Here is a 27,968-nt window from a genome sequence, read left to right as displayed (position 1 = left end):
AAAATGAAACTGATTTTGCATTATATTTATTTGAAAAAGCTGACAAATGTACATTTAAAAAAAATACATTTTTTTGAGGTCAGGATATAAAACAGGAGAATTGAGGTGCTGAGGTTCAACCCCTTACCATAACGAAGCTTATTAGTAAGAGCGTGTCGAACAATTGGACAATTATACATTCTAAATACAATTGTATACAGCCTACTCGTTTTTGCTGAATGTTAGCAGCGTAAGTACTGTAATGCCAATTTAGAACACACCTGTTGAATCATGAATGCAGCATGCCAAAACTTAACATAATGATTCAAAACATTTCCAGCTTAGATTTCCATCCAAATATTAGTACAGTGTTGTTTTACCTCCTGTGCTGGTGTTGGCTCTTTTTTTTTAATGCTTGGTTCCCTGCTTGAAACAAAAAAGCGTCAGAACAGGACGAGTTTGTATTGCTGGCAAATAGTTAGGCTCCGTTTGCTTCACTCCATCTATATGTTACATATGAGTCAAAATGTAACATTAATGACCCTCATTCATCCCATCATTTTTTTAGACATCATCCTGATTTGATCGTCACGAGTAACTGAAGTACATGCTGGATTAACTTTGAACAAGTGACGAGCGCCAGTCACTTTTTGCCCACCCATGACAACTAGAATATGCGGAAGGAATACAAAAAACCACAGGGCAGCCAGGTTCGCATTGGTTTTGTTTAAAAGTCCCTGTCAAATGAAATTAAACTTCTTGGAAATATGAACAAACAAAGAGTAGTTCACAACCCTGACAAGTTTTTAATGATTAAAAAACCTACATACATCAAATGCAGCTTAAACATCCAAGCACGTGCGTCTGCTTTCAAAACCCTCCCACGTTTAACTGTCAATCTAATCCTAGTTCCATGAGCAGGAACATGGATACCACTTCATCTAGCATCTTTCCAATGCCTACAATTGACTCCACATTTAAGCGGCTGGTGGATGAACTAATCATCGAGGCCTCTTTCAAACCACAGGGACAATAGCTATAAAGCTGCCATGACATCTACTGTGTCTGTCTCTCTGTCTGATTATTAATTAGAAAAACATCCAGCGAGTAACAACAAAATGTGCACACATTCACTGCAGACAACAGGGAACTGTCATGTGGCCACTGATGCAAACAAAGGCGCATGAATTCTTATTAATTGGTTGAGAAAGGGACAAGACATGTCCAAGCCAAAACGTTTCAGAATTTTCTGGGGCCACACTCCTACTAGCATGGGAAAGATAAAGGAAAAAAAAACACACAAGTGCTGTAGTTGAGTTCTTGTAGATTTTTTAACAACCTACTAAAAACAAATATATCTCTGAATTCACTTAACAGGGTCTTTGAGTCTTCCCTAAATTTGTCAAGAATCAGTTGAAGGTGCCGAAATCTACATAGCTAATGACACACATGCTGCATGAGGCCACGTGTCCGCAAAAACCTATCACGGGCCATCGACAGGGAACAAACAGATAAGTCACCTTTAGAATTGAGCGCTTATCTAAGGGGCACACTGGTGCTTCCCTCCCACATTTCTGCACTCTATCTTATGGCTGGAACTCGGACCTCTCTGATTGGTTTCACACTCGAGTCTGATCGCTTTGAGATTTAAAAAAAATAATAATGTAGAACATATGATGAAACAATTTAACGAATGAGCTGCTAGATGAGGCATAGTTGAACTTCGTGCTGCATGAGTCACATTGATCACAATTAAGAAAGAATATTTTTGCCACGTTAAGGGGAAAAATGTTAAGTCTTAACTTTATTCGTGTAGGCTTATTTCCCTTAGTGTGGTGTTTCTTTCCTACATGACAGATGTTTGCAAACATCAACAGCTGAGATCCTTCATCCAGCCTAAAGCGTTAACCTTTAGATAGGATCAGTTATTCTTTCATCAATATTTTACTGCCGTCTTTTGTCATCTTCCTCCAAATACCCAACAATATATGTGGCTATATTTACAGGGACCTAATATACTGCGAAACTGGCATATTCAACATGTGGTGCGAGGTCGGAAGCATCTCACTGCAGCAGTGGAGCATGAACATAGTTTCTGCTCAATCAATATGATAACTTGTAGTAATATTTGAGGTGCAATTACCAATAAAGTGGAGTCCATTCCAAAAATTACAACGTACATTCGTTGCACTGAATTTTGCAGATCAAATATTGCTCCGTTGGCATTTCACAGCTGCCGTAGGAAATACAGTACGTGCATGGTCCCATAAATATAGCCTCAAACTCTTATCCTAGGATTACTAAAGCGCTTTGTCAGAATGGCGCAACTTTGCGTGTTTACGTCCACCAATGAATGGAGAACGTGATACCTTGAAAAGGCCCTGAGCTTCTGGGACTGAAATATTTGGCCTGGCTGGCTAGCAGGGTAAAAAGAATAAGAGGGGCCAACATCAGTGGTAAAAGGCCCGGTAGCAGACATAAACGCTGAGGGCTAGCGCTGTGCATAGACACACGTTGGCAAGGAGGGGGGACCAAGTCTCTGGCTCTGCAGGAGTTTCCACTAACTGCTGAAGGTCCTTGGCCACTTCATGTTGTTCCAAGTTGTGCTGCAGCTGGGCTTTGGTTTCAGGTATGGAGGTTGAACATGGGAAGTCCATGTGATTATCAAGATCACTAGCTCCATTGACCGGAGGCTGTGGGGAGACCGTGGTTCTTTTCCGCAGGTACGAATCTTGAGAGGCCCTGCAAGAAAATGGCAAAGTATTAAATACTTCACATTTCTATCATGGTCGACCATATCTGGCAAACACTGGCCTTATTTGAGGTAACCACATACTAGGTCTTGAGCATTTGTTTTGTGGCCAGTCTCCATAAGGACAGTAAAAACTTGGCAGGCAAAATGTATATTTGACATGCAGCCATATAAGATGTGATTTGTGTCATACAGTGCTTATATGTGGCCAATATTATAATTAGTGGGTTTATTGATAGGTTATTGCTATTGATTAACAAAATGTTCTTTTGCTAATTATTTTTACATGACATTTTTTCTCTATATAAAAGTAATCTATGTTCATCCTATGTTGTGCATTAAATTACTTACATTAATAAATATATTCCTATAATACTTATACTTAGATTTTCATCGAGTATGACATTTCCCTGTTTTCATTGGTTTAGAAAATTAGAATGTTCTTATCTAGAAGTGTACTTGCTAATGGTGGCCCATTAAGCAGCTTGACGTTCTCTGTCAAACGCCTTCTTGAAATCCTTTTTGAAGCCGAGAGCGACTTTTTTGTTACCAGTTAGAAATCTAATTTCCCCCTCAAAAAAATCCTAATGGCCCATCACAGGCAAGTTATTTTCAGAACCGGTTTGGGGACTAAGGTGTTCTTAGGGGGTGACCTGGTGCGCGCAGGTACAACACTGAAAACCCCTGATCTAGCACCTTCAAAGAGAAGTGATGTGAAAAATAGTCTTTACAACAAGGGCCTCCAACCTTTTTGAAGCTGAGAACTAATTTTTGTTACCAATTACCGCAAAGGGCTGCCAGTTTGATGTGCATTTCAAATATAACTTGTTATTCACGGTTCACTTAACCGCAAAATCATTGACTCAGCACAGGTAAGCTACTTTCAGAGCCAGTCTGTGGGCTACTCTCAGAGGTTAATAGGGGGCTACCTGGTGCCCGTGGGCACCACGTTGGAACCCCTGCTATACAATATATGTCTTTGCCTTCCCTCGTCCAAACAAAACATTCAGACTAATACTGCATTTATGGAGCATGAATCAGACAGCAAAATTTAGACAATTTAGACAAATTTGCCTTTTGATGACGTGGGTGAAAATGTTTGTGTAGTATACTCTACTATCTTCAATGTGAGTGGGCCAGCCCATAAGGGTTGGGACTTATGACAGACATGTGGGACAAAAAATCATGTATTTCTTTCAAAACAAAATGTTAATAATAGGATTTTCAACATTTACACATTCCCTAAAATAAGATAATTTCATGTTCATTGTTTTAATTTAAAATTAATTCAACAATATAATTTAAAGAGAATATGTTTTTAATTCCTATGCTTAGGAATTCAGTAGTTCTATGGGGGCCCTCAGTGGCACTGAAAAACAAGTTTGAGCCCTCCATTGATTTTAGTATTCCATTTCTGTGCTACTCAGTGACCCTGTACATTAAAGTCCTCGAAAAAAAACACCCGAAAATATTCCTTATGAGTCACGCTACAACCCATGATCTTACCCACTTCCTGTTTACCAAAACAATTCAGTTTTAAAGCAATTTCCTTCTGTCATTTCCAAACAAACGACTGGCCAGATAATTAATTTGGATTGCTGAAAAGGGTTTAATTTGTCCACCCGGTGCTTGTAGGAAAAAAAACGTGCATATTATAAAACACTGGAAATCAAATCGAGTGATTACCCCAGAGTATGGATTTGAACCGGACGGACAATCTCTTCAATCTTGGGTAAAAACAATGGCTCAACTTTGCCATTGTGAGGGTCTCTTGGAGGGGGCAAAGGCGGAGGAGGGGTGAATTCAGGAGGATCATCTTCCTCATTTGAGAACTCCCTCCATGACTCCTAGCACACACAAAAATCTGGTAAATATTTATAACATTTATTGAATCAAGATGTTTAAAGGATGCTGCATAAGTAAAGTAAAAGCCCTTGCCTGCAATGACAAATCCCCCTTAAGGTATTTAGCACCTTCAATAACAGCAAGGTAGGAGAAACGGAGTTGATCTGCAGTCTGAATCAAGCCCATACGATGGCGTCTCATCTCTAGCAGTACATCACGGATGCGCACAGAGGATGGGTCTTTGCGGATGGACATCTAAAAAAAATTTTTTTTTTAAATAGAGAAAAAAATGTATTCATTTGTAATTCAGTTAAAGAACAAAACATAAATTAAAGAACGATACAAATTTTGCCTTGGGACCAATCTTTAAGTTTTATGTAGATGTAAAACTTTAACCTGTTAGGAGAGAAGAGTTCTGTTAAAATGTTAGCCTTTTTCTTTAATCATTTTCTTTAAAAAAAAAAAAAGAAGGAAAAATTGTCAGAAATGTGTAAATTAGTTAATAACAAACCTGTTTAAAATATAGTGATGAAATCTAGAACAGGGGTCTCCAACCTTTTTGAGCCCGAGAGCTACTTTTTTGTTACTGATTAGTGGTAAGGGCTACCAGTTTGTAATGCATTTCTACAACTTATGGTATTACTTAGTTGTAACAATGCTATTAACAGACACAAACACGAGAAAATCACTGTGACACATAAATGATGGGCTATTTTCAGAACAAGTCCGCAGGCTACTATGGTGCATTTAAGATAGTAGTTCTACAAAGTAAATTATTTGTGAAATGACATTTTGGCCATATCGCCCACTCCTACTGTCCCTGTTATTTGGTCAGGCTACATGGGCCATCTCCCATTTGTTTTCATACATTCAGGATGGAATCATAGGAGATGATCAATTCTAATTGTCGTTACTAACATTTTTTATTCTGTCTAGCAAATGGTGACTTCACAAAGGACAAGCAGTGTTGTTTTTCTTCTTAACTACTCTAACTCCCAAAATCACAGCTCCCTTTGAGCCACCTATATTTTGCTTTTTTCCCATGTGTTATGAAGTTCTTGTGTGCACTTTAACTAATCAGTGGCCTGTCAACCTGTACGTTTTTGCCGTACAAAGTACGTTTATTATGCATTTTAAGACGTGTACGACGTACAAGAAAATCTGTACGGAAAAACGCAAATTTGTCAATTATGGGTACCATCCAGTAAACACTGACTATCACGAAACGGCAAATCAATCAAGTCTAACGGGTTTGCTGCGGGAGCCTCTATCTCGGAATCGGGGTTTTTTTCCGGTTGCAAACGAAGCGAGCGGTTTGATGCTACTGTCCGCTTGCGTCTGCCGCCTGGGGATTTCCCATCATGCATAATTCCGGAAAAAAATGTGTACGATTATTTTGTATGGGAAAATGTGTCAGTTTGTACAGGAATGGAGCCGTGGAGGTTGACAGGTATGGTGGCTTTTCAAGGCACCACCATTTTTGTTTCAGATTGACAAACATTTTAAATTGTTTTATTAAAATATTAATGTCTGCACATATATAAGCTCAGTACAAACCAGTAATAAGCATGTGTCCACAAGGCAGAAGGTTCCAGAGCGTCCGATGCCAGCGCTGCAGTGCACCACCACTGGACCCCGGTCCGAATTCATACAACCTGATTCCCGCACTTTGAACAAGAAATTAAGGAAGGAAGCTGGAGACTCTGGTACCCCAAAATCAGGCCAGGTGGTATAGTGAAAATGTAAAATTTCACGTGTCTCTAGTGTCTGTGGGGAAGAAGTCACAAAAACCCATTGAGGCAACAAAAAGAAGAAAAAAAAACATTAGGTGGCGCGCAACTTACTGATAGATTTTCAAGCTCTAGATGACGGACTGTGTAGTAGGATTTGATATCTTCGGAAACAAAAGTCAGCTTGAAGTTGCAATCCTCAAAGACTGCATCCCTCTCTTCTTTGTGAGGCCAATATTGTGCGCATTTAACCTACAATCAAGTATTGGTTAGAGAACATTTGGGCAGTAATCTGCAGTTTACAAATGTGCACAAAAGAACACTGAAATTGCTTACAGATCCTTTCTCAATTACTCTGTTTAGCATCACTACACCACAGCTCTGCTGCTCCCAAACCATCTCCCAGAAGTGACCACAAGTGTTCGGCAGGGGTCCCTAAAACACGTTAACAGCATGAAGTCAAGTCATGTTTATTTGTATAGCCCTTAATCACAATAGTCTCAAAGGGCTGGACAGACCACAGATTATTGCAAACCACAGACTATTATGACACCATCCCCTGATCTAAAACCTACATGAGGGCAAATAATACACAGATATTATCAACATAAAATATAGGTTATTCATATGCTATAGAAGTGTGTTTTAAGCTTAAATTTAAACATTTTCACTGATGTGACTTTTCTTTCCCAAACTTTTTTAAGTCATACCCCTGTGTGTAATTCCAAAAAGATGTTTACCTGAGTAAGAATGTAGTTTCTCTCCGCCTCTTCCACTGTTATTAGACTGGCATTAATGTAGTTATTGGCACTCTGTTGCAGACATATTCTACTGTGGTCAACTGGAGAAAATAAAAAAATAGGATTCAATAGGTGTTGGGAACTGAAATCACGATGAATTGAATGCACCTTTTTAACACAACATATTTTGTATTCGAAGGGCAAAACAACCGTTGTTTACCTAAAAAAGAAAATGATCAAAAACTAGAGACACGAGAATACCTTCTGAGTTCATTCATGTTCATACCATTTATCCTTAAAAAGGGTAACAGGGACCTTCTAAGATCAACCCCCCCATAACATCTATTAAGATTAGTTGCGACGATGTGGATCGACTCAGTAAAAAGTTAAGAAACACGAGAGGGACTTCAATTCATACGTGCAAAACTGAGAGCCAACTTACAGGGGCTTACATCCCGATAGCGGTTCCGACTTTTATTCTCAGGTAATTTGGCCACCTTGCAGGGCAGTTCACATGACTGCTGACGGATCTCCTGGAACACAACCAACAACATTTTTGATACAACTTTGAAAGCCTGATGTGTTGATCACGGGGGTGTTTAAATAGAATCATTGGTGATCAGTGAGTCACATAACTAAGTGTCTCCTAAGAGTTTAAAAGAAAAGATTTAATCTTTATGGTGATTACTCTGTCCATAAACAGTCAAAAAAGGACAGAAATATCTACATGATCGTCGTCCTTGCAAAGAAGCACACATTTACAAATGTCTTACTTTGATCATGCTAAACCATAATCAACCTCAGGAAATGAGAAAATTTAAAAACTGGTTCTTGAGAGGAAACAGCAAAACACACGAACAAATTTCCAGTTATTTAAATATGGACAATTTATTTAATTAGACCTAAAAAATAATATCAATAAAAATGTAAAAGCAATTTGGGACATGCAATGTCATGATGATAACTTAGACCATTGGGTTTTTAGACAATAGTATTTTTAAAAGTGTTTTAAGACATTTTAGTCATAATTGTGAGGTATTAGATTAGAATATACCTTTATTGTCATTGTTACAAAATGGGTTAGCATATTGTGACAACGAAATTGGGCATGACACTCCAGTTTCACACATTCACAGTGAGGTAAAAAGCCAAGAAGATAAAGGAACAGAGAAGATATTGTGTGCTATAGAGATACAACAATTAATCGATTAAATGCAATTAATCAATCGATTAGTCATTTAGATACCTGTTAAATTAGAAATGTGCTAAGTCTTCAGAATTCCAGCTTCTCACAATAAATTAACATTCAACAATTTTATTATTGTATTTCATGAGTAAAAATTCATCATTTTGCTAATGTCAGTATGCTATTTTTCAATAATCCTTAATAGTCAATCTTCAAAATTAGCTTTTTATTCTTTACAAAACGTTGACTGATATTAGGGTATTGTTAAAATATGTTATTTTGGAGGTAGTTCAGTTGGGCTCTGTGGCCAGTTCCCCACTTGTATTTCACAGACGGGCCGGATCTGTAAAAGAGTGTCAACCAAAAAGGTTTTAGCTTTAGTTTTCAGTATGATGCCTTAACATTCAGCCTGCTTTGGTAGCCTACCCTACATATTATAATCATGGATGGAAAGGGGAACACATTTATTCACAAACAATGGGAAAAAGATTATCTTCATGTTTGGCATTGAATGCAGTAACTGGTGTTTTCTAACAGTTGAGTGAATGAAGTTTTACACCGGAAACAACTCACCACACTATACAAACTCAAATAAGAGCCACAAAGAAAATATATATTTTTACTTTAATTGTCATACAGGTTTGAAATGAATAAAAATAAATGCAAAATAAAAGTTTAGCAGTGCATAGGCAATAAGATTAGACTACATCAGATAAAATTACTAGGCTGGGCCTACTAAAACTGAGAGTATATACTTTACTGCCCTCTAGCGGCCAGAGGGAACAGATGTCTAGAATTTATTTTCAAAATCATACATTTTGACGGAAATTACCCTAAGAATCACTCCTTTTTATGTACTCGGAAATGTAATGCGGCTGGATTAAATCAGCCAACGCACGGGCCGCATGTTAAACAATGTGTGGTAGAGGCTTCAGCATGACTCCAAGCCATTTGCTTTTACTTTGGAAAGCAAAGATCGGTTGACATTTATTTTTGCAGATCAAAGTATTTGCCTATTACCTGACACGGTTTTGACCAAATAGATTGCAATAGCAGTTAAATTTGTTTCAGAGCACATGGAATGAAGTAAAACTGTTTTAGACTAGTACATCCGACTGATCGAGAAAATAACCGATAACTAGATTTTCTGTACTAAATAGGGAAATGTGGTGGGTTTTAATTAGTACACGTCCGAACAAAATAAAATGGATAGAAAATGAGTTGATTATATCCGCAGCTACATTCCAATACAAACTACATTGAAGGAGGTGCAAAGTTAGTTCTGCTCGCTGTGCACAGTGACTTTTCGAACGCAGATAAGACTAAATCAGCAGTGAGATAAATGTATACACCCCCCTAAACCACAAAAATATCCTTAAAGGTGTATATAATGACTAACTCCCAAACCCCCTGAAATCTCTTTTAAATAAACTCTACCTGGTAAATGGCGCTCCATATCCTGTTATCATCGATTTCCCGAAACTCAGCTTCCATGTTGACGATCCAGCGGCTTGCTCGTTCTTCCCCCGCCGTGAACAACCTCGCCTTGCTTCCAAGTAGATCCTCCTTAGGCTCCAAAAATTTACAGATATTGGCAAAGAATTATCCTCTTCCTGTATATTTGTTTTCAGTAGAGAAACATAAGTGACTTTGATTAAAAAATGCTCTACTGCTGTTAGCGGAAACAAGCCGCAGGCACGCGCCTCCTACGCGGAGTAGCTTCGAGCTAGCTACTGTCGTTGTCGGCGAAACACAACCAGGCAAACACGTAACTCCTCCGCAGTCTTTCTTTGGTAAAGACGGGGTTTTAAACACCGAGATAAATAACTTTAATTAGAAGAAGGCAACAGTGAGTCACTTCACCATTTTCACGGCAGCTGTGTAGATAGACAAGCGGGAGCGCGCACGGAAGGCATATTGGTGCTCGTGCTAGCCGCAGCGTGAGCGCGCACGCGCGACGTAGAGTGTTTACGTTCAGCCAGTGGATTCTGACTGCAATTACTGGACCGAGTAGCTACAGTCGTTAGCTTCCTTTTAAAATGTTCAATTTTTTAATGTGCATTCGACAAAACTCCACCACGGACTGACTGCAGTTTAAATGTTTTTTTTCCAGGCTGTCTCACAGAATCAACTGAAACAGGAGACTTTGTGCTAAAGATAGCTAGCAAATCAACTTAGCTTGACGCTTTTCTGCAGCTGTAACAGAGCGACAGGTACTATGTACACTTATGATCAGCTCCCCCGTATGTGTCGCTTTATGTATTGTCTTCTTCTGGCGGTCGTCTGTATTTCTTAAACGGATGAATAGCGTCTACATCAGCCATCAGCTGTTGTCTGCTGCTAGCTGATGTGCACCTTTAGTTATTGCCTCCCACTGGTGGAAAAAGTATTAAAATCTTTGAACGGTAAGTCATGGTGCAATGCTAAATTACACATTTTCCAAGTTAATCAACGTTGAGAGGTGTGAACAACAATACCAGATAAATTAAAATGGAATTGAAATTCAAAAATAATATAGATTTTTGTCCGTCTATTTTCCTCAATTAACCCAAATCACATGTTGACCAAAGGTGCATGATTTATTCACACGAGTGCATTGCTTGTAGTTTATGCCAGCCTGTTTTAGATGTGTTAAATCGCATATGCAACCAATCAAAACTAAATGGGATTCCTATATTATGTATAAAACATTCCTTAATTTTTAGAATAACAGTTATTAGAGAAAGTAAGATGACTCCCATTTGATCAGATTTTCTTCAAAAAGGACTACAGTGCTCTCACCCTGGCTACCACCTTTTAGACCTGTTGCCCTCTGGTAGTTGCTTCAAGTCTACCAAAATTAGGACTCACAGGCTTAAAGACAGTTTCTTCGCCATCTTAAACAAGCCTACACGTCTGAAAAATATATAGCTTGGCCAAATCAAATCCTATAAATTAACATGTTTGGAATTTTGTTGCTGTTATTGCACTATTTCTTATTGCACTTTTGTTTTGATGCACGTACAACTTAGGCAGGTCTCCAAGCACTACGTCGACAATATTTTTGCAGGTTCATCCCGACATTCTTTTTTATCTTATTTTTGTATTTTAAGACTTTATGGTGTGTTTATCCCTGAATGCCATGTATAATCTTGTTGTAAACAATGATCACTACATTGTTGTCAATGACAGGGAAGACATTTCTAATACTAAAATATCGAAACTAAAATCACAAATTCATCCAGTCTAGTGGCAGTCCAAGACTATGATGAAAAGTAAACATATGTTCTATTCTCTAGGATATTTTCTACCCAAACTTTATAGAACTGTGGCACATAGATTACATTTGAAATAAGGTTACAACACACCACCATATGCATACGTCAAAAAGAAAGTGAATACAATGATTAAATACCATCTGCAACCTAATGGAAGAAAACACAATGATATCACACATATTTCATAAAATCTTTTAGTTTCCTGGTGATCTCTGGTTGTGAATTACGTCTACAGGGCAGATGCTGTGTAAACTGTATGTGGATATATATATATATATCTGTGTATATATGTATGTGTGTGTGTTTATTGGTCAATGTTTGTGATTTTCCTCAAACTCACATCAATTTTGTGTTGTCTGTCATTTAGATTCCTTGAACAGCTTGAGAGCACCGAGTGACCCTCAAGGCGGCATGGCGCCGAAGGACATCATGACCAATTCCCATGCCAAATCCATTCTGAACGCAATGAACTCTCTTCGCAAGAGCAGCACACTCTGTGATATAACACTAAGGGTGGAAAATGCTGATTTTCCAGCTCATAGAATAGTTTTAGCAGCCTGCAGTGACTATTTCTGTGCAATGTTCACCAGCGAGGTAACTTCTTAGAGATTCCTACCATGTCCTATTTTTTATTTCTATTTTCCTTAAAATGAGTATGGCATATTTGAGAGTAAATAAATTACTTAAATAAATAATAGATTGATTAATTAACATAAAGAGATTAACAGTTTAAAATGTATATCAAGATTGCACTGCCTATCAGAGAGCCACATCGGTTTTTATCAGAAGAGCAAATGGAAAAACCTCGTAATCAGTCATTAATCTGATGTTGGCTGCATAAAAACGTATGTAAATTTTCTGTACCATTTGAAAAGTAAAAGTTATTTTATTTCACACACAAGTACTGAATGAAGTTGGAAACATGAGCACGCTTAATGTTAAATTAACAAAGGGAAATTTTGAAAACACAATCCTTGGGACTAAGAACAATAAGTGACAAAAAGAAAGCTTGAAAAAAATGGATTAAAGTTGTAAGATAAAAGAGTAAAAAACACTATTGTCTTAGCATGACTTATTGATAAGCTATCTGAGATTGAGGTGACGTTCAACTGGACCATAAACCCTATTTTGTTCATTTAGTTTTTGCGCCAACAATGCAAAAATTGTGCTGGCTTGGCTGAAGCGCAGGGTTCGATAGTCAGAGGGGACAAGGCTTTATAAAGGTTAGGTTGCAAACCCGATTCATAAAAAAGGGGATCGGTTAGCGGTAAAATGCCCTTCCCGGCCCAGGAATTGCAGCTTGCAATCCTGAAGTCCACTGATTTTCTGCAGCAAACGGTTCAGTGTCTCAACAGCACCAGTGAAAAAGCTGGAGGTAATCTGGTCAGAATGGCAGCTTACTAAACTTGGTGAGTGATTTTTGTTTGTTTGTTTGGCCCTGCCTGTCACTGTTGTGATTGTGGCTTGTTTGGCAACACTAGAAGTACGCATTTTAAGCGTATAAAGAGCTCTTAATGAGCGAATAATTACTTGGAAGACAACAGAGTATAAGACACTTGGTCAAACGATACATTAATCCCGTCTGTTACATTTTGGTTTTGATTTATTTAATTTGGTTTTCCCCGGAAAAATTGTTCAACCTAGTGTTTAGTTACAGAACAGAATGGGAACAAGAGACGAGTGAACTACACCAAATCCTATTTGTCATACAATATAGTCCACTGAATAAGCTTGTTAATGGGAGGAAAGACTTTGTGTGGTGGTCTGGCATTATTGTTTTTGACATTTTCGGTAGGGCATCGAAAGACTGGTGGTCTGCCAACCTGCTAAAGCTCTGGGGTAAACCCTACTAGTCTTGAATGTGATTATGCATGTATCCTATCAATTATAAATTTAAAAAAATGTAAGCTATCAAAATGCAATATTCTGATTAAATCCCCAAATGTGTGTTAGCTTGCAGAAAAGGGAAAATCTTTTGTGGATATCCAAGGTCTGACTGCATCAACTATGGAGATTTTGCTGGATTTTGTCTATACGGAGACAGTGCTGGTTACAGTAGAGAACGTGCAAGAACTTCTTCCTGCAGCATGCTTGCTGCAACTTAAAGGTTAGTTTTTCTGTCTGAGTGAATCACTTCAAGATTGTTGGCATGTACGTTTCAGAGTGACTTATTGAAGATGGCCGGGTCTCCAATTCTGTTTTATCTTTACATTTTATTCTCCTCAGGGGTTAAAAGAGCGTGCTGTGATTTTTTGGAGAGTCAACTTGACCCATCAAATTGTCTGGGTATCCGTGACTTTGCAGAAACGCACAATTGCCTGGACTTAATGCAAGCAGCTGAGCTCTTTTCCCAGAAGCATTTCTCTGAAGTGGTTCAGCATGAAGAGTTCATGCTGCTGAGCCAGACTGAAGTGGAAAAGCTTATAAAATGTGATGAAATCCAAGTAAGTTAACCAGAGAACGTTATTGCCAAACAGTGTGCTATGCTATGATGCCCTATACTTTGTAACAACAGTTGCCTTAAAAAAAATCCTGTATCACTCGTGTAGGAGGAACAGGAGCATGTCTTTTTGATTAAGCAAGGGTTTTCTAAAGCCTTGGACAATCAAATGTTTTAATGATGCCAAGTATAAAACTACAGCTCAGAAACCGAAAGGTTGAAGAGAGAGTTTTCTAAGAAGCCCAAAAGTGTTTATACTCTATACATAAATTAACAATTGAAATATAGCAATTTACAAAGAACGCGATACCAAGAAAATACTTTACAAAAATAATGTTTACCATTGATTGAAAAATCGCATCGTTGCTTAAACATGGTTAAGTAACATCTGCTCAGTTATTACAATAATTCAGTAATATCATGAAATACACATGTTTCCTTCTTTTGAAAAATAAAAACACTTTGAATAGAAGCAATGAGTTCTTAATTCAAACAAGTACCAGAATATGTGGTAATCCCAGCCTCTTATTGATGACCGTTAATCGCAATGATCCCAGTATTGGCTTTCTTCTAGTGGCCATTAAACAATCAATCCAAAGACAATTTTAAGGAAACTAAAAAGTTATAGTTTCTTTTTAATATTTCTTTAACCCTTTAACGGGTTGCTAGACTGTTGATGAACAAATACGATTCTGTACGATGTCATCAGTCACTGACATGTCTTGCCACCTTTCATTAAAAAGTTTAAAATCTTGGGATTCAAGATATGATGACCACTTCAAAATATACTCATCACAGAAACAATCCAATCAGTCTGAAACAAGATACTATAAAGCTGGCGTAACTCACCAGTTACATCCCCTGGCCGTCATAAAATTAGTTTAATGACTGCAAAAACAGTTTCTTTACATCCAGGACAATCCAGAGAATCCAACTGTGTAAAATATTTACTCAAAAACACACAATATGGTAGTCAGCCTCTGACCCTTTGATTGACACTACTCTCGGCCTATAGCAGGCTTTTTTTTTTCACGGTCCACAGCCCGCTTTAGCCTTTACAGGCCTGTTTGATAAAACGGGACAGCCTCCTATAGTTCCAAATACCTTCAGCCTGTAGTAACAAAATCGAATGATGATTGACACATTTGTTAGCCAATAAAAGTCCCAACACAATTTTATACCATTTTCTTGGTGTGTTTTCAAATCAGGGCCGAAAATAAACGTCCGCAACACAATTCGTGATTCATTTTCACGCACCATTATACACGCAAGTGTGCACAATCTTTGATTGACTTCTGGAATAAGAAGTCAAACATCTAACACTCTTTCAAAATGTCTAAAATATTTGGCAAAGATGAAATACACATTTGCAAAGGTTTTAGTGTTGTAAACTAGTTATCTCCAACTGGCCACTTTTGGAAATGCCTAAACCTACCCTTGGAAAAATATGTAAAATGCAATGTTTAGTTTTTCAGATTGTGATCAAATTTGACAATTTACTAGGTAAGGTTTCAAGCTATTATCTCACCTGTTCTCCAGCTAGGATTCACATACCACACTCATCTGCAGGCATTCAATTGCAAAAAATAAAAATCAAGCGAGTATAAAAACCTATTTCTGTGTGTTCCCACTCAAATTACTCAATGTTAATAGGAAAACTTCAAAGTCTTACCTTAAAAAAGAGGCCATCCATATTCTCCAAATGGTTCAAGAACAGCATTAAATTTACTTAGTTTAGTTTAATTTACTTAATCAACTTTTTCAAAAACCCCTTTAAGCATGCAAAACAACTGCTGGCACACAAAAGGAGTGGAAAGCTGGAGATCTCAAAGGAAGAGCTTGAGGAGCATATAAGGGAACAATTCAGCGACCCAGCAAAAGCCATCCCGCTGGATCCCCGGGGTATGTTCCCCAGCCATCTCCCCCAGTCATCCCCTTCAACACTGCTCCCCCCAAACTGAGCAAGGTTAGGGAGGTGGTTCGGAAATCAAGAGCAGCCTCAGCCGCCGGCCCGAATGGCATATCATACAAGCTGTACATGTACTGCCCGGGCGTCCTGAAAATCCTGTGGAAACTCCTGCAGGTGGCATGGAAGAAGAACATCATCCCTTCAGAGTCGCAGAGAGCGGCTACGATCTTCATCCCAAAGGAACAGAACTCTAACACAATCGGACAATTCAGGAGCATTGCACTTTTGAACGTGGAAGGAAAGATCGTTTTTTCCATTATGGCCAAGAGGTTGAACAGCTACCTCACAAGTAACAGCTATATAGACATCAGCTGCCAGAAGGTTGGTGTCCCAGGATTTTCAGGGTGTGTGGAGCACTCTGCCATAATTTGGGAGCAAATACAAAAGGCAAGGAGAGAGAAGTGCGACCTCCATGTTGTGTGGCTGGATCTTGCCAATGCGTACGGGTCCGTCCCGCACCAGCGGATCAGCTTCGCCTTAGACTTCTTCCACACACCAGACTTCATTCAAGGCATTGTGGCCAAGTACTTTGCAGACTTGCAGATGTGCTGTGCTCACCAGGACTTTACTACAGGATGGCAGCAGCTTGAAGTGGGGATAGCAATGGGATGTTCGATACTGTTCATCGCGGCCTTCGAAATCATCCTCATCGGAGCTAGGAAGATGGTTGGCGGAGTGAAACTGCCATCTGGCCAAAGGCTACCACCGTTGCGAGGCTTCATGGATGATGTCACCACCATTCTCCGGACAGCAGCATGCACATCAAGACTGCTGAAGAGGATTGATGAGCTTGTAGGCTGTGCAAGAATGAAGATCAAGCCATCTAAGTCCCGAAGCCTGTCCCTAAGGAAAGGTATCAGGGACGACCATACCATCTTCACTGCAGGAGGAGAGCAGATCTCGCTTCTATTAAAACAACCCATCCGTAGCCTGGGGCGCTCCTACACAGCAGACCTCTCAGACAAGCAGGCGGCAGAAGCAGTGAAGAAACAGCTTGCGGATGGCCTAGCCAGGATTAATCGAAGAGCCAGCTCCCAGGCAAATACAAAGTTTGGTGTTACCAGCACATACTATACCATCAGGTGATGTGGCCTTTGAAGAGGTTCTTTCCTCACTGGCAAGCGAGCTGGATAGGCTGGCAAACTCTTATATAAGGAGTTGGCTGGGGCGGCCAAGATGCCTCTCAGATGTGGGCCTCTTTGGTCGGAACATACTCCAACTGCCGCTGCATTCCATCAGCCTAGGATACAAGAAGGAGAAGGCCCGGATGGTTATGGATTTGAGAGAGTCCTCCGATCATCTTGTTAGATCAGCGGGCACCATGGTTCAAATAGGAAGAAGGTGGAAGGCAGAAGAAGAGGTCGACCAGGCAATTGGCAGGTTAAAACATCGTGAAGTGGTCAGCAGGGTCCAAGTAGGGCAAGCAGGTCTTGGTTGGAGCGACGTGCTCCTCTTCTGGTCAAAGGCTTACAGGCGGGAGAGGCAAGAGATGGTGGTGACGGAAGTGATAAGGACTGAGCAGGAACGCCATACCCTCAAAGCGATTTCCCAGAGCAGACAGGGCATCTGGACAACATGGGAAGGGGTCATGGACAGGCCTTTGTCGTGGCGCGACCTGTGGAAGATCCCTCAAACCAGGCTCAGCTTTCTGATCCGGGCAACCTACAACACACTACCCTGCCCCCAAAATCTACATCTGTGGTTTGGCACTGATGTGATCTGCCCCCTCTGTAGTACCATCAATGCGAGCCTTCAGCATATCCTCTCAAGCTGCAAGATGGCACTTTCCCAAAGCCGCTACAGGTGGCGGCACGATGCCGTTCTAAAGAAGCTGGCAGAGGTAGTCGAAGGTTGCAGACAGAATGCAAACAGTCAGCCAGCTCCTCCATCAAATCACCTCATCCAGTTTGCAAGGGCTGGCGACAACGTTCACAAAAACACCAATGCTCCTCACCCGTTACACTCTGGAAGGCTCCTCTCGCCAGCCAGCGAATGGAGAATGAAAGTTGACCTCAAAAGACAGTTGCAGTTCCCCAGGGAGATCGCCGAAACATCATTGCGGCCAGACATTGTGCTGTGGTCTGTAGCCAGCAAGGCGGTCCTCCTGGCTAAGCTCACTGTCCCTTGGGAGGAGGGAATAGAGGCAGCATACTAGAGGAAACAGGCAAAGTACGAAGACCAGGCAGCCGAGTGCAGGGAGGCTGGCTGGAAAACTACAGTATGCCCAGTGGAGGTTGGGTGCAGGGGTTTTGTGGGCTCCTCAACCTCCCACCTGCTCAGAGACCTTGGATGCACAGGAGCTTGCAACTGGAGAGCAACTAAAGAGCTGTCAGAAGAGGCGGAAAAGGGCAGCTTCTGGCTGTGGCCGCTGGGGAATGATAGGAACTGGGGGGCTTCACGCAACACCTAGGGCATCAGTGGGGTTGGCAGGGAGATTTCACAGCTATCGCTCCGCCATCGGGAGATGTCCTGGGGTTAAATGAGCGAAACATCAATGGTGGTCCCCAGCTGATGACCCAGTCAGGCCTCAGTGTTCAGGGCACACGAGCATTCCAAAGGCGCCGGAGAATGCGCGTCAGGCAGAAATGCCCAGCAGGAAGACCACCATCCTGTATTTCCATTTGTAGGGTACGTCTTGGATTGGGATTTTAGATGAATTATACAGGAATGTTGCGGGGTTAAAACTGAGTCGTTTTTGTAGGAGAAAGGTAATTTTATGTATTATTGGTGTCGGTGTGTCAGTAATGATTACTACTCAAGATTTACAGTGCCCTGAAAAGGTTTTTGTCCCTTTCCTGAACTCGTTTTTTTTTGCATATTTACTACATCAAACCAATTTTAAAATCACACAGAGACAATTCAAGGAGATACAAAATGCCATTTTGAAATGTTATTTTCATTTATTAAAGCACAAAACAATTAAAACCTAACCGGCCCTATGTGAAAAAGTAATAACCCCCTAAAACCGATAGGGAGTTGAGCCACCTTTGGCAGCAATATCAGAAATCAAACGTTTGCGATAATTGCTAATGAGTCTTTCACAACGCTGTGAAGGAATTTTGTCCACAGAATGTTTGTACAAAAGTCTTGACAATAGAAGATGCTATTTGGCAATTGTGAGACGTCACTTTGTGTCCTTTTGTGACAGAAGGGTTTTTTATCTCAGAACCCCCCAATGAATGCCATTTTTGGTCAGTGTTTTCCTTTAAATTGAGTCATAAACACTGACCTTAACAGTCAGTTTTTGCTAGAAAACCCTCTAATCAGGCAGATTTAAATCAATTTTGCAAAGAAGCGTGGTCCAAAATTCTTCCACAGCGTTGTGCAAGATTCATTACTAATTATTGTAAACGTTTGGTTTCTGTTATCGCTGCCAAAGGTGGCCATACTCACGATTATGTTCAGGGGGCCATTACTTTTTCACTTTATTTGAGTGAGCCTCGTGGTCACGGATAGGTCTTTTAAAAATTCTAAATTGAATTGTCTTTATTTTCTTTAATATCAACGTCGTGAAACATTGTATGCAACGAGATTAGAAATGGCACTTAAAGGTGAAACAATTAATAAGGACATTGAAGAGAGAAAAGACTATCAAGATAATTAGTGTGCCTCAATAAATAGATTCAACAAATTTAAAACTGCATTTTGTATTTCCTTGGGTTTCTGTGTGATATTGAAATTGGTTTAATGATCTGAAACCTTTGTGAGTGATAAATATTCAAAAACACATAAATCAGGCTTGATTTAGGCTTGAACCAGCGACCTCCCAGTCTCGGAGCGGGCGCCCTACTATCTAGGCTACCGAGCTGGTAGCCTAGATGGTAATTGTAATTGGTAATTGGTTAATTGTGAGGAAGATAACAAAATAAATGCTCATGAAATGGGGGATCCAGATCACATAATTGTTTCAACTACAAAGTTTTAAACACGCATCTAGGTCCCCAAACTAATTAAGCCTGTCATGTATCTTTGCTGTAAAAAATATTGTACTACGCAAAAGGAAAACCACAATAGCGAGAAGTTGGTCTACGGAGGCAAAAGAGTTTAGCAATATTTTGTCATTCGGTCCTAATTATAATTCTTTAAAGTTGAATCATTATTCTGAATCTGCTTTGTTTGCAGGTGGACTCAGAAGAGCCTGTTTTCGAAGCTGTGCTCAACTGGGTCAAACACAACAGAAAAGAGAGAGAGACGTATTTGCCGGACATGCTGGAGTTTGTCCGAATGCCGTTACTGACTCCCCGTTACATCACAGACGTCATTGATGCTGAGGTGAGGCGTTTTTATAATCCGATTATGTCTTTATTGGAGTGAGCCTCGTGGTCACGTAGATTTTGGCTTGTTCTAGCCTCTGATTCGATGCAGTCTGCCCTGTCGAGATCTTGTTGATGAAGCCAAGAAATTTCACCTGAGGCCTGAGCTGAGGAGCGAGATGCAAGGCCCACGCACGCAAGCAAGATTAGGCAAGTTATTTCTTTTAACATACATTATTGCAACCTTTTTTTGCTTTCACACTTTTAGGTCATCTTCCATTTTCAGGTGCCAAAGAAGTCCTTTTGGTCATTGGCGGCTTTGGCAGCCAGCAGTCACCAATTGACATAGTGGAGAAATATGATCCAAAAACTCAGGAGTGGACCTTCCTCCCAGTGAGTACTGACCTGAAGAAAATATTACCATATTTTCCTGACTATAAAGTTTACTTTTTCTTTTTTACAACCGCATAACATTGGATCCAATAGGAATCAAACCCGGTTTGCAGCAGGAGAACACCAGATACTATACACTAGACCACTAGGGATACAAACAACACTTATTTCATTCACACACTATTTTAGTCACGTGGCAGATATGTTAGTGAAATGAGAAAACAGTAAGTGCTTAATTTCACTTCTTCCCAGCTCCAACTAGACACTGTAAGTGATAAACGTTTAGCGTATGTGAGGCCATTCATTTATTTATATATTTCAGAACGACTGAATTACTTCTTACAATGCCTTTCCTTTCATTCAGTCCATAATTTTGTGTGCTTCGTAAAAACTTTGCAAGTCTGCGATACAATACTGTATTTCAGTGGTTCCAACGACCGGTTTCATGTCTGACACTCTAAAATATAGTGTGATAATGAGATGAATCCTAATGCATCCCTGGTTGTTTATTAACTATGATTTCGCGCGCTCGTCCCCACGATCCAGGTTTAATTTCCCGTGGCGTCCAATGTTATGCAATCATTATCAGTGATATAAAGTCAGTGATGATCGACTGATCATTCTATGCACAAAATACAGTACTTTTTAAATTTATGTTCAACCCTAAACTTTACTGTAGTTTTGATTCCATGCAGCCTATGTGTGAAAAAATATCACAATACACAATTTTTGGGGGGTTTGATTTATAAGCTGGTGCACCTATTCGTTTGGAAAATACGTTAATTTGAAATTGGACTGAAGAGCACTGAATTCATTCAACAGTCTTAAAGAATGTGGTTGCACTACACTGCCAAGTAACTGGAGCTCTGTGTCTAAATGACACAGTCTCATGTGCTGACAGTTTCACTAATGAGCGAATGTTTCACAGAACATCGCGAGGAAAAGGCGTTACGTTGCCACAGTGTCTCTTCACGATCGCGTTTATGTGATTGGAGGTTTTGATGGACGGTCGAGGCTGAGCTCTGTGGAGTGTCTGGACTACACGGCCGATGAGGATGGCGTTTGGTACACTGTCGCCACCATGAATGTGCGCCGTGGCCTAGCTGGAGCCACAACACTTGGAGGTGAAGCTTTGTTTCTGCTCCTAAAAGATAGCAGAGCTTTTATAGGGCTGGGGCCTAAATTCAGCTCTTTTAAATCATGAACAGCACCTTTTGTGAAAAAGAGTTTTATGACACAGATAGACAATATAACAAGTTGTATAATACTTTTACACCTTCAGAACAATCTATTCAAACCAAAAGAATATTTGGTGTTTGTCTTAGCTAGAAGTGGGACCTTTTGTATCCATAATCTCTGCTCAGTAGGAACAATTGCTTTAGATATATTCTCTCTAAATACGCCATGTTTTCCGGTGCAATTAATGGAAGACAACTTTAACTTGAAGTGGCTTGGCGTAAGAAATCACATTTTGGAAAACTACTTCCAATTATTTAACTATAGTGGGGTAAATATATATACTTGAAAAGAAAAATGTTAAGTTAATGTATTCCAGAAAAAAAAAACATTCAAATCAATGTATTTTGGAGTCATTAGAAAAGCCAACAATTTTTTTAGTTTGGACTTTTATCTCAATCTTTTTGTTTACAACTCAAAAGAGGACATACACTAAAGTTTGAAAATAACTGACGTCATTAGAATACCATATTTATTGGTCCTTAAATCGCACTCGTGGGCAACACAAACCCATTTCTTTTATTAGAAATTGATATAAAATGTTTTACTTTTACAAATGGTTTACAAATTCTCAGCTCAAACCTGACATTGTAAGTGACAGAAAAAATGTTGAATATGTGCAGCCATGATTAAGATAATATATTGACATGGTTAAATATGAACACAAAAACAACATTAAATGTTCCAAAAAACTTTATGTCCTAAAAAGTCAGATTTATCATCAGATATACCAAAGAGTTGTTTCCCTCATCATCCATTTTTTGCATTTATTTATATTTTTCAGGACGACAATCTGTTTTATCCATTTGCTAACATTTGTCTCTGGTACTGTGAATACAAATAGTGATGGTGAATTAAAATCTAATGCCTTTACATATGTCATCTTTATAACGGGTGGGCTAGTGGTTAGTATTTGGAGCTCTCACCGCCGCGACCCAGGTTCAAATACGGTAATACAACACTGTAAAACTTTGTGTGTAATGTGCACCCAAACTTTTAGGTCTTATTTAGTTTAAAAAAAACTAAATGTGCGTTATACATGATCAAATATGTTAGTTTTTCTCCCAAAAGTCTTTGAGCACAACCTCTGTACTATGCATTATGGTTTAGGCATAATCTATGTTTCATCTCAAAATTTTCAATTTTGTCCTACTTATGACTCAGACATGATTTATGTTGCCGGAGGGTTTGACGGCAGTCGCCGCCACACCAGCATGGAGCGATATGACCCAAACATCGACCAATGGAGCATGCTAGGAGATATGCAGACAGCTCGAGAAGGCGCTGGTCTGGTCGTGGCAAGTGGACTGATATACTGTCTTGGTATAATATATATTTAATCAGTCACACATTGATATACACACATCTCATTCTCAAGTTGTAATTTAATATTTCACTTCCTTTTTCCTTAAGGAGGTTATGATGGACTTAATATACTAAATTCAGTGGAACGGTATGACCCACACACGGGCCACTGGACAAGTGTAACCCCAATGGCCACTAAGCGCTCAGGTAAGTTTTCAAGAAACTATCACTTTAAATTGGTTTAACTAAACACTGTCGAAATCCTTTAATTCTAGGAGCAGGCGTTGCATTACTCAATGACCACATTTACGTGGTTGGAGGCTTTGATGGAGTTTCCCACCTAGATTCTGTTGAAGTTTATAACATCCGAACTGACTTTTGGACCACTGTGGCCAGCATGACCACACCTCGATGCTACGTAGGGGCAACTGTCCTCAGAGGACGACTCTATGCCATCGCAGGGTAAATTTCCCGGTTCTTGACAACCCCTTTAGCTAAACCTTGTGTAGTATTCACCCGTGGTGAAATGTAATAAACTAAAAGTATTTTGTTACAGTACTTAAGTACAGTTCTACTTCGTCCCTAAGGACCGCCAGGGGCGGCTCTTCACCTTCGTGCAAGTCATTTGTATAACCTGCGATCGTTAGGAATTTCTACAAATTCTGGTCACACTCGCATGTAAGCCTCTTTTGATTTTCCTGCGTTGCGGGGGCATACTGCTATTTTCCGCTTGAAGAAATCGGCATTTTCACCATCCCTATTGCTTTTGGTCATGCGACTATTTTTAGCAGAGAAGGCCGCTTGGGGTATGCTGCTTGCGGCTCGCCTTCAGGTTTACCCTCGCGCCCCTTCAGGTTGCCGAGTGTGGCCTTTCGTTCGGTTTTCGCCACTTGTCATGGTTGTTTTGTTTGTTTGGCCAGCTCCGGGGGTAGCCTGGCTGGTTGCTGCTCCATGCTATCTCCGCATTCGTGTTTGGCCTCTGAGGGGCCCAGTTTGGAAATGTGTGGCTGTACTGACCTATAAAGGCACACCATCCTAATGCCAGGGCGCTGTCTACTCAGTTGCAGTATGATAACAGGTGGAAGCTGTTTACAGCATGGTGTAGGGGCTGTGATCTGGACCTGGTGTCCTGCTCGGAGCCTGCTGTTTTGGACTTCTTGTAGTCCCTCCTCAATGAGCGCCAGGCTCAGTCTACACTGAGGGTATACGCGGCCGCTATCTTGACTCAACACTCTACGTTCGATGATGTTTGTGTAGGGGGCCATGGCCTGGTGTCCTTCTTTCTCAGGGGCACTCAGCAGCTGCATCCCCATACTGTTCCTCCTGTTCCGTCCTGGTATCTCCAACTGGTGCAGAATGGCCTGCGTCTGCCTCCCTTTGAGCCACTTGCTGAGGCAGACCTTCAGTGGGTTTCCTGCAATGCTGTGCTCTTGTTCGCCTTGGCTTCTACTAAGCGCGTTGGCGAGCTTCACGCGTTGTCCATTTGCCTGCATGCCGTAGCACTCAGACGGAACTGGCGTCTCGTTGTGGCCGGATGCCGCCTTCATCCCCAAGGTGCTTTCCGGCTCCCATTCTAACAGGCCTTCCCCCCGACTCATGCGTTCAGCTTCTCCTCCAGGTCAGAGTGGAAGGAGGTCGGAGCTCTTGTGACTTGTATGTTGCGTTACATCGACGCAACTTCTTCTTCGAGTCAACATTTTTTTTGTTGTGGTGGCACGTCTCGGGGTTCTGCCTTGTCTAGACACAACGCCTGTTACAATGGGGTGTGGGGGCCATTTGCTTTTCTTCCGACCGCTGGCGGCCTATGCCTCCAGGAGTGCGTTGCTGTTATACCAGGGCCATTGCCACTTCCTGGGCTGCCCTGAAGAGGGTGTCCCTGGAGTACATATGTGCTTCCGACCCCTGGGCGCCGCTTAGCATTTTCGGCAAGTGATACGAATAACTGATTTGGTATGCATTTCTCGAACTGCGCATGTGCGAAGGTAACAGTCTGTGCTTGAAGTACCACCCCTGGCAGTCGTACGGGAATCACTTTTGTTTTTATGTATCTTTACCTGTGGACATTTATTAAGGGATATTTTTGCTTTTTAACTTCATTACTTATTCAAAATGAAACCATTGTAAACTGTGTTTTATTATGCTGTTTTTCTAAATATTTGTCATGACGGACATCCATTTAAAGGGATGCTCAGCTTCGTATAAAATGCATGTAGTGACGGCATAGTGAGGAACCCATCACAATATTTTGTCTACACCAATGTAAATTACCGTATTTTCCGCACTTTAAAGCGCAACTAAAAGTCTTAATTTTTTTCAAAAGCTGACCATGCGCCTTATAATACAGTGCGCCTTATTCATGGAACAAAATTAATTCGCAGTCTTGCAACTAACTTGCAGCCGCCGACTAGATTTTCCCCCGAACGCAAAGTAGTCCGCGGTGTATGCTGGGATTTATTTACCAGCGTTTCATTGGCTAACCAATGTGTCAATCATCATTTGAATCGATCACTATTGGCTAAAGTTATTCGGAGCCTCGGATAGGCTAGAGGGCCGAAACCAAAACCTGCAATTGGCCGAAAAAGATGTGTCAATCATCAGTTAAATCGATCACTATTGGCTGAAGTTATTCGGAGCCTCGGATTGGCTAGAGGGCCAAAACAAACCCTGCAATTGGCCGAAAAAGATGTGTCAATCATCCGTTAAATCGATCGCTATTGGCTGAAGTTATTCGGAGCCTCGGATTGGCTAGATGGCCAAAACAAACCCTGCAATTGGCCGAGTTTAGCAATGGCGTAGCAAGCTTAGCAAGCTGGCTAAAGTACGCCATAAAGAAACATGTTTCATTAGTCTGTATTTGTACATATTTTACTCTCCTGGATTTACTTCACTCACGGTTGTAAGAAGACCATGATTGCGTATCATTATTGAACGTGAGAACTTAGGTGAGCTATGCGGCTTTATATTTTCCCGGTATCTTGTTTTAGAACGATCTTGATGTTGCTGTGATGAGTTGAGTGAATTCAACTCAATTCCAAGTGTTTATTGTCATATGCACAGTAAAGTTGCGAGCGAAAAAGAAAATAAAAACTAAGAAATGTTTGGCATTTCTTGAATCCCAAGACTTTAACCTTCCGAATGATATTTGAAATTACGCATTTAAGTGACATAGTACGGACACCGCATCCGCACGAGTTCTTGACACGTATTTGCTTCTTTGCAAGCTTTGGGAATGTTAAGGGGGTAATCAGTTGGACTGAATCATCTGACTGTTTTGTCGACGTTCCCATTGTAGCGCCTTATAATCCGGTGCGCCTTATCTATGGAAGATTTAGGACCAAAAACTATTTTTTGGGGGTGCGCCCTATAACCCGGTGCGCCCTATAGTGCGGAAAATACGGTAGGTATTTACCATCAACTAGCCAAGTACGTTTTTTGTTGAAACGCTACGATTCTAAGGGAAAAAAATGAACATAATCTTTGTTTTTGGCTTTTTAGCTAATCAGTGCAAGACCCTTTTAATTTTGCATGCACATTTAAAATTAGGTATCTTTGTACTTAGGACCTATAATAGTTAAAGTGAAAGTCAACTCAATAAAACTCCTAAAACACAAATATAATTGGTAATTTCCAGAAGACTGATAATTAGTGATTGTCATACTCACTTAAAAGCATCCTTAAAATAGATGCCCCAGAGATGGATGAAAAAACAGGTCGATACTGCTTCTTAAATCCGATTTAAAAACATAAAATCTTATTTTAAACTGGCATATTAAAGTTTATGCAACCTAATATTGCTTGAAAATTGCTTGAGTACAACTTCAAATATTTTTTTATAGCTGGATTTATACTTGGGTAGAAACTCAAAATAGTCTTTCATCCATCATTGACTAACAAATTTTTGTTTCACCAATCACAATTTTAAGCAAGTAGAACATTTGATGTGTTTAATGAGATAACTGCCTCATTTGAAAGTGCTTTTAACTCAGGATAATAGTTTGGATCTAGTTTGCTGCGTCTTTATGAATTGAGAAAATCAATTTCAGGTAATAAATGCCATTTATGTTATTGTGTCATTTGTGAATTTAAACTGAGTTCCTCTCACTTTGTCATTGGCAGGTATGATGGGAACTCTCTTCTCAGCAGTATTGAATGTTACGATCCAGTGATCGATTCCTGGGAGGTGGTTACGTCTATGGTGACGCAGCGGTGCGATGCAGGAGTCTGTGTTCTACGAGAAAAGTGACATTTACTTGAGAACTCTGTGAACCTAAGTGGGACAGTGCCATGAAGTAAAAGCAGGCAGTTACACATGGACATATTGCCACTATAATTGTCTGGCAGCCCAAACAAGGGAATTTCCAAAAACTGTGCTTTCATCCGCCGGACGTAAAACCTTCCATCACTTCAGAGATAGAACGAGGATGCGGTCGATTTTAAGAAAGTCCCACCGCCACTTGCATTGCTCTCTCTCTAGTGGCACTTGTTACTGGTCTGTGATGTTATTTCTTTTCTCCAAGTGCAATATACAGGTATTTGTACACATCATCAGAAAGAGATGGTGAAATGCCTTATGATTCTAGCTTGCGTCGCATTGTAAACATTCACGTTGCCTTTCGGTTTAACGGGCCATTTGCTTGTGGTTTAGCAATTGCCACCTTATGAGCAACCTACTTTATCATTCTCTTCGTAAGAGTTGCTTTTAGACAAAGATTCCTTGGTGAAATTACTTCAAAAACATTTAGAATGGAATATTCCACACAGTTGGGATTGTTTGTTTCATTCTTATCCTTCATTTAAGGTACATGTCATGGTATTCCTCATTTTGAATTTGTTCACTTAAATGATTACTGCTACTGGGTAAGACAATAAACACAGAAATGAAA

At 40.2% G+C, this 27,968-nt stretch overlaps 2 protein-coding genes across 4 annotated transcripts; one reads left to right on the top strand and one right to left on the bottom strand.

Moving 5' to 3' along the window:
- Nucleotides 1–10: 10 nt before the first annotated feature.
- Nucleotides 11–10,220, bottom strand: ptpn1 (protein tyrosine phosphatase non-receptor type 1). The gene is made up of 9 exons (XM_088331176.1): nucleotides 9,670–10,220; nucleotides 7,489–7,579; nucleotides 7,047–7,147; nucleotides 6,643–6,741; nucleotides 6,421–6,558; nucleotides 6,134–6,343; nucleotides 4,670–4,831; nucleotides 4,418–4,578; nucleotides 11–2,721 (listed from the first exon to the last, which is right to left on the bottom strand). The coding sequence occupies exons 1-9, from the start codon at nucleotides 9,724–9,726 to the stop codon at nucleotides 2,430–2,432; spliced, it is 1,311 nt and encodes a 436-aa protein (XP_088187302.1). The 5' UTR covers nucleotides 9,727–10,220; the 3' UTR covers nucleotides 11–2,429.
- klhl12 (kelch-like family member 12) lies at nucleotides 10,149–27,968 on the top strand. Of its 3 annotated transcripts, none has more exons than XM_088331174.1 (12): nucleotides 10,149–10,445; nucleotides 11,857–12,083; nucleotides 13,443–13,596; nucleotides 13,716–13,933; nucleotides 20,021–20,170; nucleotides 20,247–20,361; nucleotides 20,438–20,544; nucleotides 21,473–21,668; nucleotides 22,945–23,103; nucleotides 23,194–23,292; nucleotides 23,361–23,547; nucleotides 27,202–27,968. In XM_088331174.1, the coding sequence occupies exons 2-12, from the start codon at nucleotides 11,901–11,903 to the stop codon at nucleotides 27,326–27,328; spliced, it is 1,695 nt and encodes a 564-aa protein (XP_088187300.1). In that variant the 5' UTR covers nucleotides 10,149–10,445; nucleotides 11,857–11,900; the 3' UTR covers nucleotides 27,329–27,968. The 3 variants fall into 3 exon arrangements, with proteins under 3 accessions (XP_088187300.1, XP_088187299.1, XP_088187301.1); XM_088331173.1 differs by lacking the exon at nucleotides 10,149–10,445 and adding an exon at nucleotides 10,462–10,637; XM_088331175.1 differs by lacking the exons at nucleotides 10,149–10,445; nucleotides 11,857–12,083 and adding an exon at nucleotides 12,105–12,898.

Source organism: Urocampus carinirostris, chromosome 3, assembly GCF_059441175.1.
Source record: "Urocampus carinirostris isolate Australia breed hairy pipefish chromosome 3, RoL_Ucar_1.0, whole genome shotgun sequence".
NCBI lineage: Eukaryota > Metazoa > Chordata > Actinopteri > Syngnathiformes > Syngnathidae > Urocampus > Urocampus carinirostris.
This window is presented reverse-complemented; position numbering and strand designations above follow the sequence as displayed.

Coding starts and splice junctions, on each gene's coding strand:
- klhl12 (XM_088331173.1), top strand. CDS start 10,580: ATGTGCACCTTTAGTTATTGCCTCCCACTGGTGGAAAAAGTATTAAAA. Junction 20,171..20,246: donor CAGACGTCATTGATGCTGAG/GTGAGGCGTTTT, acceptor GGCTTGTTCTAG/CCTCTGATTCGATGCAGTCT. Junction 20,545..21,472: donor AGGAGTGGACCTTCCTCCCA/GTGAGTACTGAC, acceptor AATGTTTCACAG/AACATCGCGAGGAAAAGGCG.
- ptpn1 (XM_088331176.1), bottom strand. CDS start 9,726: ATGGAAGCTGAGTTTCGGGAAATCGATGATAACAGGATATGGAGCGCC. Junction 7,148..7,488: donor CTATCGGGATGTAAGCCCCT/GTAAGTTGGCTC, acceptor TATTTTCTCCAG/TTGACCACAGTAGAATATGT. Junction 6,344..6,420: donor TAGAGCTTGAAAATCTATCA/GTAAGTTGCGCG, acceptor TCTTCCCCACAG/ACACTAGAGACACGTGAAAT.